The following is a 12,559-nucleotide window of genomic DNA, read 5'->3' as shown; positions in this document are numbered from 1 at the left end:
GGTCGTCTTGTAAAAAGCCACGTTTGAGTGCTGCCTCTTTGAAAGAGTCACAAATAGTGCCATCATCTAAACTTCGCAGATCTTCAAACGATTTACACTCTGGTATGTGGTGTAAGAGAAGCGTTCACCTTCAGATGGATTTGCTTGGTATACCCTACCAATCATATTTCCTGCTTTTCGAGGCTTCCATGTGGATGTAGATGGGTCCCAAGTATATTGTTCTGGGAAATGATGGTACAACACTGATCTTGCATTTGGGTCCTCTGCGTTTATTTTAAACCATGCAGTAAGTGTAGTGTTTTTTGCATGTTCTAAGGTGTGCACTGCATTTCCGACCTTATAAACAACATTTTCTTGGTGTGGAAGATGAACGGCTAAACGTTGAATAGCTGGTGACCTGTCATGTAATTCGTAATGAAATATACGCCAGCTTGCTTCAGATGCAGATATGTACCTAGCATCTACAAAGTTTGTTATTTCATTGATAATATTTTTGGAATCATTTTTTGTACAGACTTGTTCAGTTCCTGCCATGACTCTATCAGGTCCCTTGTACACATATTTGTACAAATATTTTACTGCTGTAATACTTGTACATATTTCAACGTTAATGTGAGCTACAAATTTTGCTAATAGGTATGGATTATATGGTACTACCCATCGATTGTCTACAATTGCTCCATTTTTTTCAATTGTTGTTCCATTATCCCTGCGTCTATAGTTAGGATAACCGTCAGTGGTTTGGAATGTTTTTTCATAAAACTGTTTTGGAAATTGTTTAGTACATTTTCCATTCTCAATACATGGTGAATGCTTGTTCGCTTCTCCACATGGTCCATGTATCATATGGGACACAACTAATTTGTGCAAGTCTGGTAACAATTTTGGATCAGGAATTTCAGCTGATACATATTCATCATATGCATCTGGTGTGAATGGTTTGCTGTCATGATGTAATATTATAAGAATGTGGGAATGGGGTAATCCACGTTTTTGAAATTCAACTATATATACATGTGCCAATGTTTTTCCAAATATTTGTTGCTGGACAATATCATTAAGTAGGTTCTTTAACTTAAGATGGAAAACACGTGCTGTGAGATCTGGACGGTCTGCAGGTGTTTGATTACCCAAGAGAGCATTTCTAATTTCAGGCCAGTTAGGATTGCATGTGAAAGTTATGAAGAGATCTGGTTTTCCAAACTTCCTTACAATAGACATAGCGTCTTGGTAAAGCTGATGCATACAACGTGGACTGCCAGTAAATGAAGATGGCAGAATAATTTTTTTTCCAACAGTTGCACCGTCAACATCACCTGAGTTTATAGCATCACTGAGACCTTGGTAAAGTTCAGATCTTAATTCATGTTGATGATAAAGGCAATAGTTAAGTCTTTCTTGCTCAATTTTAGCAAACTGATCAACTATGTATTGATGAAATAGCCTTCCACTTTTCAATATAATATTAAAATCTGATCTTTGCATTAAGCGGTAAGAATAGAACTCCATTGCCGAAACTTTCCTTTTATTGTCATTGTGTTTGATATCAATATGCCAACCATCTTCACCGAAAGGAAACAATAGTACATAATGTAGAGAGTCATATTTTGAGTGTGTTTCATTGATATGAATTATGTTATGCCCTTCAGGGTGATTAGTGGATCTACAGTATAAAACAATATCACGTTTCGAAGGTTCTGTAGTGTTAGTTCCAGGGAGTATAACTGAAATTTCAGAAGAAGTTGGCAAATTGTAGCGTCTTGAGTCCTTTGTGGTATCAGACGTTAAAATTAATTGAAAATTTTCATTTGTTTTCATTACATCAGCGGCATGCTTAAAGGTATGAACAAATGGGTTGCATTCATGCATCACTGTTTGAAGATCAGTAAGGATATCTTTATCTAAGTCACTATTCCAAAGCAATCTGTTTGCTAACTCATTATCAGTGTCATAAATATAAATCTGAGCAAACTTTGGAGCTTTTCCTGGTTCTGGAAACAACTGACCAATTCTGTGGTATACTGAGCCACTAATGCGGAATTCTTTGATTCGTCGTTTTAACGTGATAACGGCTGATAAATTGGACCTCGTAATTTTAGTATTATAGATAGGTAGGCTGATACAATAGAGGCCATCTGGGTCGGAGAAATTTGGACTGCCACCGGAAAAGGAGGGTGTATTGGGTAGGGACAGACATTTTGCCTTGTAACAGACCACTTACGGACAACAGAAAGTTGTTGCAAGGGTTCTTAACGTGCACTCTCTTTACGCGAGGCATCGGATTTAACGTCCCCCTTCTGACCGGACGTGACTGCGAACTTGATACATCCCGCACATCCAAACGGACGCCCCACTTCGGCAAGCGTTTTACTGCCGGTCGGGAGAAGACCAAGCGACCATATTTCTATACCCCAGTCACCCTTGGGGTGCAGTTAAATTGACATTTTTTTGAAATTGGTATTAGATGTTACCTTAAATCGGTCATTTGATCAAGATAATCTGATAATATGTATTGACAATTGTATACTTAGGATTACAAAAAGGCAAGATATATCATTATGATAACAAGTTTTTAAATACTTATTTAAATATTTATTTTTCTAATTTAAGAACATGTACATCAAAAGGATCGAGGTGCGACAAAAGAAAAAGGTTTGCCTTTAAAACTGACAAAACAACTGAAGAAGAGGTAGATACCTCAAACCAAGAAACAGCCGAAGTACCACTGGAAGTTGCAGAAAGTGCACAACATGATGCCATCATCATTCCAACAGATAGTACTGTTATGATGAGGATATGATTACTGAGGACAAAGTCTTGAAAACAGCAGATATGTCGAAGAAAGGTGTAAAAACAAGAGCTGAAAATATGGAGATCTTAAGAAAACAAGTTCAAATACAGGAAAATTGGAAATAGAGCTTGATGTGATGGGACAAGAGGGGGGAAAGTGAAAAGGCTCCAGAACAGAAGAAAATAGGTAAGAATTAACTAAGCTATCAATGTATCAATATTTATTCATGCTGTTTTATAAATGTAAGAATTAATGGTATGATTGCTGATGATAAAACTCTACCAGAGAACTCATGACATTTAAAAGTTGTTGATTTAAGAAAATATTTCAAAGGTCAGTAAAAATGAGATTCGTACCAGTATTTAGACAGCCAGTCCTGATGACCGATGTAAAAACGGCTGTTGCAGTGCCTTTTTTTTTTTTGGTAATTAGTTGTACTGCAACTAATTCTAGTGCATGTTTACATCAGTAAGTACCTGCTGCTAATTTTCGCAGTACTGGTTTCCTATTATAAACAAACCGAAACCTAAGTGGCAGTCTTAATTTCTTTGTAGCATATCACCAACCTTCTTGCTATTATTAATTTGGAGGGAAACATCATGTCTGATTCTGAGTCCTTCAGCGAGGGCAGTGAGGAGAAGAGTAGTGGGTATGGTGACTCCAAGCCTGGAGTGGGCATTCAGCCCTTTGATTTTACCATACTAGATAAAGCCACCAACAGGAGAAAGGACAAGAGGAAAGTACCTGCCAAGGTGGAGACTACAGTATTGCTGGCTGGAAGTACCAGCAATACAAATCAGTGTGCCAGGGGATACAGAAGGTGCCTGTTCTAGTGCAGTGTGCTCAAGAGGAGACAGAGGGTGAGGTGCCACAGAACCTGGTGGTCGAGGCTGTGGAGCAGTCAGCTCCAGTAGCAGGTGACTCTTGAGGTAAGGATCTCAGGAGAACAGGAGACACTGGTCACTCCAGATGGGACGGAAGTGCCTACAGCACACAGTGAGGAGCACTCAACTCAGTGTCTGCCAGCACAGACCACTCGGTTTTTTTCTTTAAATGAACACTAAATTATTGTGTTTATATATATGCATTTAGTTGAAGACAGCATGGAAACATGTATCATCGGAATGTATGTGGTTAATCCAGGTTTTATACATCCCGTGGAAGCAATATTACCTCGTCAAGGAACACCGCCTGAAAATGGGGAAGTTTTAAAACGTGTGTGAGCAGAGAGAGAACTGGCCACGAAGGCTAGACAAGAGAAGAGCAACACATCAATGGCCGTCAAATTATCTGATAGGGAATCTTCAGAGGATAAAGTCAAGGAATGGATCTGCATATCGAAGAGACTTTAAGTTTATTTGTTTATATAAATGTTCACTATAAGGTGCTGATATTGAATTGACATGCGTTTATTGTTTATTTTGATAGAGGGTTTTATAATATGCAATTCCAACATTGTCTAACAATTAAGAATATATATATTTATTTGACCAATTTTCCAAGTAAAATCGTTCTTAAGGGAGTGGGAATGTAGTAGAGTTGAATTTTAGTCACGTTCTAGATTGAATTTATTAGTAAAAATATACATGTATGTTCTTTCCTTTGAGATAAAAAGAATGCACTTACTTATTTTCATTGGGAAACTTTAGTTAAGCATATATTTATGTTGAATTTCATCTATGATATGCACGTTGCAAACCGGAAGTAGTTGACCCATAGCCATTTTATGTCCTTTTTAGACAGTGGTCAGTTTCGACCAGTAAAATACTTATTTACAAAATTTACTCGTAACTCTCGAGTTTTACCCGTATTTACATCGATGTTGTCGGTCAAGGTCTATTTTCTTTTGTTCTCATTAGTATAAATAGGGCGAGGTTTTAGTAATAAGGCAGTTGCAGCTTGAGCCGACCTCGACAGGTCATTTCTCTTACCTACGGAACTAAAATAGTTTCCACCAGGCTTACTTAGGAAACGTTCCAGATAGTGACCTTGTCACTCATTTTAAGGTACAGTGTTCATTTTATGTTAGTTAAAGTACACAACGCGAAGTATTATTTCCATTTAGATTAAGGTTTACTTTATATTTTTTGAGAAACTTTACAATTGTTAGGAATTTGTGTTCATTTATTTTTGTTGGATTGATTTACTATTGTTAAATTGATTTACTTGATATACTATTGTTATTTTTGTCAAATAAACGAAGTAGTTATTTGAATCAGTTTTGTTAAAGTTAATAGCCATTGAACAAATACAACGGGTGTATCCTACGAACGAATTCTGGTAGAAGTACTAGCCACTACACGCCCAGAAAAGGAAGCTCAGCTTTCCAATCTGTTACAACACAATATTGACTGCTGTACCCCTATTTTTGACATTTTTACTCTTTGAGTATGTTTGTTTTGTTCATACTGTAGTGTTTGCTATGTATGCTTTAGTATATGAGTATAGAAAGAGAGATAACTTTATGAGTTACAAAAGTAGTTATTTCCCTAGACTCTGGTTTTAACTCAATACGTTTGTTGGAATCGGATGTCGTACTCGTTTCACAGCTGTATTAGCTTGGCGCATGTCAACACATAGTCAGACTATGTGTTGACATGCGCCAAGCTAATACAGCTGTGAAACGAGTACGACATCCGATTCCAACAATAGATGAACTATTGCAAGATATGAACTCTAGTAAAGTATTTAGTAAGCTTGATGTAACTTGGGCCTATCACCAAATTGAGTTAAAACCAGAGTCTAGGGAAATAACTACTTTTGTAACTCATAAAGGGTTGTTTAGGTATAAGCGCCTTATGTTTGGTATTAGTTGTGCCCCTGAATTATATCAAAATATCATGCAACAAGTCCTTCAGGGCTGTGAGGGTGTTCATAACATTATGGATGATATTATTGTACATGCTAGTTACCAGGTTGAACATGATAAATGTCTTGAAAATGTTGTTAGGGAACTGAGAGACAAAGGTATTACTTTAAACAATGATAAATGTGAATCTAATATGTCCAAAGTAGTGTTCATGGGTCATGTTTTGTCTGGTCGGGGTATTGGGCCAGGAGATGTTAAAGTCAAAGCTGTCGTTGAAGCACGTGAGCCAATAACTTCAGCAGAAGTTCGTAGTTTCTTAGGTCTTGTTAATTATAGTGCTAGATTTATTTCTGACTTCGCTACTATTTCAGCTCCGCTGCGTGCACTTACTCGTAAAGATACTCACAAGCGTCATCAAACCATGGTTTACTGGGATGTTTTGGATTTGCCGAGGTCTTAGGAATAGTTCTGTCAGCAATTTACGTTAAAACTGTATTAAAAGTTAAAATTGGATCTTGCACAGTCTCAAACATCTTTGACTGAAGTTCCGCTCGACAGAGATTCTCAAACAAGGACCAGTCCGCCTTGTCAAGTTTCCAACGTGGTACTCTCTGTTGGACAGAAGTAAAAAGATGTTCAAGTACTATTGGAAAATGATCACTTCCACATAGATCCATCATGAACACGCCATGAATAATCCAGAAGCAGAGAGGGATCGCATATAGTGATATCAATAGAAGAATAAGACCCGTTTCCAGGATGAAGATGTGTATTAGATCCATCATTAAAAATGCATAATCCTTCCTGAGAGACAAAGTCCTCAATGATCTTACCTTTGGCATTATGAGTCTTGCTACCCCATAATGGATTGTGGGCATTAAAGTCGCCCATAAGTATAAATGGTGAGGATAATTGATCAGTGAGGTTTTTGAGTTTTGCTTTATCGATAATTCAATTAGGTGGAATATATATCGAACATAATGTAATTGTAAATCGGGGGAAATGTCTGTAAGAAAAGCGACACAGCAGTTAAATGTTCCTAAATCTATGACCGTATCAATGTGTTAACACTGCAGTCGGGGATCGAGTAACTGGGAAGAGGGATTTTGAGGTCGAGTTAAAGAAGTCCATTTCCAGTCAGTTAAGAGAGCTTCCGAGATTGGCGTTGGACTTTCACGCAAACAACTTCTTAACTGGATGACTGGTAAAAAAATAAAATCAAAACACAGTTCAAGAACTCAACCGGGCGTAAAGACTGGTGGCAAAACCTTTAAGAAAGACACCCTGATTTAATAATTAGGAAACCAGAAAAAAAACAGGTGCCCTTCAGTGCCGACTGATGTATCGGCAAAACGTTGAGGCCTTCTTCCAAGACTTAAGATTAATCCAATTTAGAGAAACCAAATATGATATGAAATATAGATGAATCTGAAAAATCTTTCGAACATAACCCTGTGAAAGAAGTGGGAGAAAAGGGATAAAAAATGTACCAGGACGCACAAGAGCTATCCGCACACATTTGACGATAGTTGCTTGTGACAATGCTATAAAGGATAAGGATGAGTCCTTTGTTGGTTGTTAAAGGTAAAACAGAAAGATCGATATTTAATTTCACCACACAAGAGGCTCCATCTGGGACCATGTGGGATTACAAGGAAAGTGGGTGGATGGAAGATAGGATAGGAGAAGGAAATATTGTTGAAACAATGTGGTAATGATCGGCCGCACATTCTAATTTTGGATGGGCACTCCTTACATGAATCATTGGCATTAATACACGAGGGAATTAAAGAAGATGTCGTTGTTATGTCGCTGCCACCTCACACTACACATAATCATTTGACAGAACTGTGTTTTGTCCTCTCAGCAAGCACTATGACAGAGCGTGCTCAGAATTTCTATCAGAATACAAAGTAGATAAGTGAGTAAGTATCTAGCTGTTCATACTTTTCTCAGGTCTGCTAAACGCCTCTTCGTCCCTCTAACATAAGCCAGTTGATCTTGCATTGTGTCATTTATCTCACAAAACCGGGTTAGGGTGACAATATGTTTTCTCTGAGCTGTGAAAATAAATGCCTCTGATTGTTTTATACAATCCAATCCCTTTAGCATATGACCTTCTGTATAGCTTTGTGGAAGGAACTGGTCTTGAAAATACATACGTGTTCCTTTACCTCTCAATCCATTAGTTTGTCTAGCTTGTTTATCATTAATTATTAATGATTACAATTACCCCAAGTCTAATTTCGAAATCAGTTAGAATTGATGAGTTTTTTCCTTCGGACTTGACGACAAAACAAACCACTGCTAATCATTCAGTGGCTTATGTCACATATGTCATACAGCTGAAGGATCATAAACATGTCATTGAGTTTCGAAATTTGTCATGTATGCGAGTTGCTAAGAGAATTTAAAGGCAATTATTTGGACGACTTAACATTTTGGGTCTTCAATGATCTTCAACTTTTTATTTGTTTAGCTTTATAAATATTTTGTAATGAGCGTCACTGATGAGTCTTATGTAGACGAAACGCGCGTCTGGCGTACTCAATTATAATCCTGGTACAGACCTTCTGAAATTCCAACTGACCATTCCCCAAGGGTGACTGGGGTATAGAAATATAGTCACTTGGTCTTTTCCCGACCGGCAGTAAAACGCTTGCCAAAGTGGGGCGTCTGTTTGGCTGTGCGGGATGTATCAAGTTCGCAGTCACGTCCGGTCAGAAGGGGGACGTTAAATCCGATGCCTCGTGTAAAGAGAGTGCCACGCTCTTTGCACGTTAAGAACCCTTGCAACAACTCTTTGAGGGGTCCGTAGGTGGCCTGTTGCAAGGCAAAATTTCTGTCCCTATCCAATATATCCTCCTTTTCCGGTGGCAGTCCAAATTTCTCCGACCAACATCCCAGATGGTCTCTATTGTATCAACTTACCTATTGTATTTATTGTTAACTTGGTCTCGTCCTGAATATGCATGACATATGTGCCACTGGACGTTAAGCAACCAACAATCAATCAATCAAACTGACCACACGCACGATGAAAGTTGAGCGTTACACGGAGGATTAACGCAAAATGAATGATAAATGATACAGGCACGATGCACGATGAATAATTCATTGACGAATGAACAACGAACGCTTTTTACATGATTCTCAAAGCTATTTTATATCAAATAGTATTTAAAATTGATATGCATTTTGATTAAATGCAATACTTGTAGTTGTTTTGTCGATATCAGCATAATAGATAACACTAGAACACACCCGTGATATCGCGGGTCTGTGACTGAATTTAATAATATAACTATGCGTAAGCCTTATTTTAGTATTGGTATTGTGATAAAGGCATGCCGATTATCAGATGCACAGTTTTATTTTCTTTAAACATCTTTCTGTTTGAACCCGTCGACCTGGAACTTATCAATTATTGATATTATTAATTTTATTTGGCAAGCAAAAGGGCCTGGAAAGGGGTATGTTTAATCAATAGCATTGTCCATTATGAGTTACGTCATTTCGGCTATCCAATTGAAAACTGTTCATTCTGTACCTATACGCCTTATCTTAAGTCAAGATCTTTATTATTCGTATTGTCATCTTAATATCTTAAGTCAAGATCTTTATTATTCGTATTGTCATCTTAGAAAGTCATACTGATTTAAATACTACAATCGGGAATAATGTGACATTGATTGAATTTAGTAGTGTCAACCCTGTGTATATAGCAAAATCCTAAATACAGCGTTTGGTGGTGCGCCTGTCAGATACGGAACGTAGAGATTAGGTAATAGGTAACAGATGAATATACTATTGGTATCGGTATCGACCAGGAACTTCAGAATTATTGGCAATATTAATTACAGGAAAACAAAAGGGTCTGGAGTGGTGTAATTTCTAATCAACAGCATTGTACTATATTAGTTATATATAAAGTAGAATTCTTTATTCGTCGTTTTTACGTTATGGCGGCTGAAAAATTGGACCTTAGATGACCATAGATGCTATTTTGCCGGCTCAGATTCAAATAACTTAATTAAAGTCGGCTATTTTAAAGGCACGGGAAAATTTGTGAACTTGGGACAGCAGCTCCTAACAATCAAAATATAGTGTCTTGATTTTGTTCCTGAATATGCATGAAATTTTTGCCACTGGACGTTTAAAAAACCACCAAGGATTTGTACTATAGAAATATTGCAACCACTGAATAATTAATTAATAAAATTTTGCTCGCAGTAAAAATGAATTAAACAAACTAAATTTGTTCATATTCCTTATACATTTTCAAGTATGTACTAAGAAAATGCATACACATTTTCAAACATACAAGCACTTCAAATTTCTAGGAGATGAGATTCTCGGGGTTTTACCTTAAACTGTTTGCAATTTTTAATTCCAATTTGAAACCAAACGGTAATAGATATCCCAAGGTTTTCAAAAAAAAAATGCATGTTTATTTGATAAAAAGATTCAGTTCAATAATTTTTTGTCCGTCGTTGTCTTTCATACATATCAATTGGTGTATCTACTGTTTGCTGTTCGTAATCTGTTGTGTATGGCAGTCAGGCCTTGCGATCGGTGTCCAAATTTACACTCAAATGCACTCATGTTTAGCGATTGCCCGATCACTACTAACAAAGTTGTTTGTATTGAAGAAATTGAAATGTATCGATCGATTTCATTGGCCAATAAGATAAACACAACAATCATAGTATTGATTTAATTTCATCAATGAACTCAAGTGACTACAAAAGAATTTACTACAACTTCTCACTGTTGCAATGAAACAAAACAAAATATATAAACATTATAAATATGAATAACATAGAAAGACAATTATGTCTTGGAAGAATTGAAAAATGGGCCTCGGAAAATGGTTTTAAATTTTCCACGTCAAAAACGGTCGGGATGCATTTTTGTAACAAAGGGAAATTGCATCTTGATCTAGAACTCACTTTGTACGGCAACCCAATTAAAATGGTTGATGAAACCAAATTTCTTGGGTTAATTTTCGATAAAAAGTTAACCTTTCTACCCCATATCAAAATGTTAAAATCGAGATGTTTAAAAGCGTTAGATATTTTAAAAGTTGTCGGCAGCACTGACTGGGGTGCTGATCGCAACATTTTACTTAATTTATATAGATCTCTTGTTAGATCTAAACTAGATTATGGCTCTATAGTGTATGGCTCTGCAAGGAAGTCCTACATACAGATTCTCGATGCTGTGCATCACCAAGGTTTGCGTCTCTGTCTTGGCGCATTTAAAACCTCACCAGTTGAGAGTCTGTATGTAGAGGCTGATGAGCACTCACTCTCTGACAGACGTTTGAAGCTTGGACTTCAATATGCTGTTAAACTAAAAGCCTATTCAGATAATCCTGCCTACAGCTGTGTTTTTAATCCTATTTATGAAGATATTTTAGCAAAACATGAAAATAAAATGTCTCCGTTAGGTATACGTTTGAAACCACATTAGCTTTTTTTGATTTAAAATCTGTTGCTCAGGTTAAAACTTGCAAATGTCCTCCATGGGAACTTCCCAAACCAAAAATGACATTTGATCTCCGTGAACACAATAAAAATAAAACAAATCCTCTTTTAATTCAGCAACACTATGCTGAAATTAAAGCCGATTATCTAGAGTTTTCAACTGTCTATACTGATGGATCAAAAGATGGTGACAGAGTTGCATCTGCTGCTGTCTTCAGGGACAGAGCTGCAACCCTCCGTTTGACATCTGATGCATCCATCTTTACTGCTGAAGCAGAAGCAATAATTTTGGATTTGAAATTTATTGCTGTTTCAGATAAATTCAAATTTATTATATGTTCGAATTCACTTTCATGCTTACAAGCTATTCGAAATACTAAAATTAAAAACCCAACAATCCTGAAAATTTTATATGTATTGAGGAATTTAAAAATTCTTCTGAAAGAAATAATATTTCTATGGGTTCCGAGTCATGTTGGAATCCTTGGAAACACAGATGTAGACCTTGAGGCAAAGAATGCCCTGGGTGACCCTCTATCTAACTGTGATATACCATATACTGATTTTAAATCTAATATTAGAGAATATGTTTTTAATATATTGAAAAATAAATGGAGTAAAAAAGATGATAATAAACCTAATTTAGGCAATCTTTTAATAATATTATGTGCAGAAAAGACCAGAGTGTTATTACTAGATGTCGTATTGGTCATACTAGAATAACACACGAGTATCTTTTAATAAATGAAGATGAACCACAATGTGTTCCTTGCAACTGCAAGTATACTATTAAACATGTTTTAATTATTTGTATTGACTTTGCTGATATTCGTAAGAAGCATTTCAATGTCAATAATATGTATGATTTATTTAATAATGTTCCATTTACAAATATTGTTGCTTTTTTAAAAGAAATTGGAATTTATTATAGAATATAAAAATGTTATTATATTTAAATCGATTCAAATTTTTATCACGTTATTTTACTGTTGATTTTTATTTGTTTATACTCAATTTGCTTTAGTCAAGAATTTTAGTATATTGAAGGACTTTTTGTCTTATTTTAAAAATATGCTTTAAATTGTAAAAATATACGAATTAGCTCTCTCCGCGATATAGCCTTTTTGTCTGATCTTAATGAAATTGATGATGTAGAAGATGTTGATGATCAACCTGCAGCTTAAACAAAAAGAAATTTAGAGCTGAATCCACTTGAATGTTGTCTCCATACTTGACAATTGTATGTGAATTAAACTTGAACAAAAATTAATTTTTATTAAACATATTATATTTTTTTAGTAAATTTTACCCCAATTTTGGTTTACCTCAATTATTAGAAAGGTGATATTATCAAAAGTAGGTCCTGTTCTTAAGAGGTGTCTCGTAAACGGACAGTTTTTTTTCCTTTTTGTAAAAGACGAATCTGATGTTGGATATAGTTTCTGTTTCGCCAACTTACTGCAGCTTACA

At 36.1% G+C, this 12,559-nt stretch overlaps 1 protein-coding gene across 1 annotated transcript; it reads right to left on the bottom strand.

Moving 5' to 3' along the window:
* Window positions 1–66: 66 nt before the first annotated feature.
* Window positions 67–1,509, bottom strand: LOC134718253 (uncharacterized). The gene has a single exon (XM_063580747.1). The coding sequence runs from the start codon at window positions 1,507–1,509 to the stop codon at window positions 67–69; it is 1,443 nt and encodes a 480-aa protein (XP_063436817.1).
* Between the last annotated feature and the right edge of the window lie 11,050 nt (window positions 1,510–12,559).

The sequence above is a fragment of the Mytilus trossulus genome, chromosome 5 (assembly GCF_036588685.1).
Source record: "Mytilus trossulus isolate FHL-02 chromosome 5, PNRI_Mtr1.1.1.hap1, whole genome shotgun sequence".
Classification (NCBI taxonomy): domain Eukaryota; kingdom Metazoa; phylum Mollusca; class Bivalvia; order Mytilida; family Mytilidae; genus Mytilus; species Mytilus trossulus.
The sequence above is the reverse complement of the archived record's forward strand: the minus strand, read 5'-3'. Positions and strand labels throughout refer to the sequence as shown.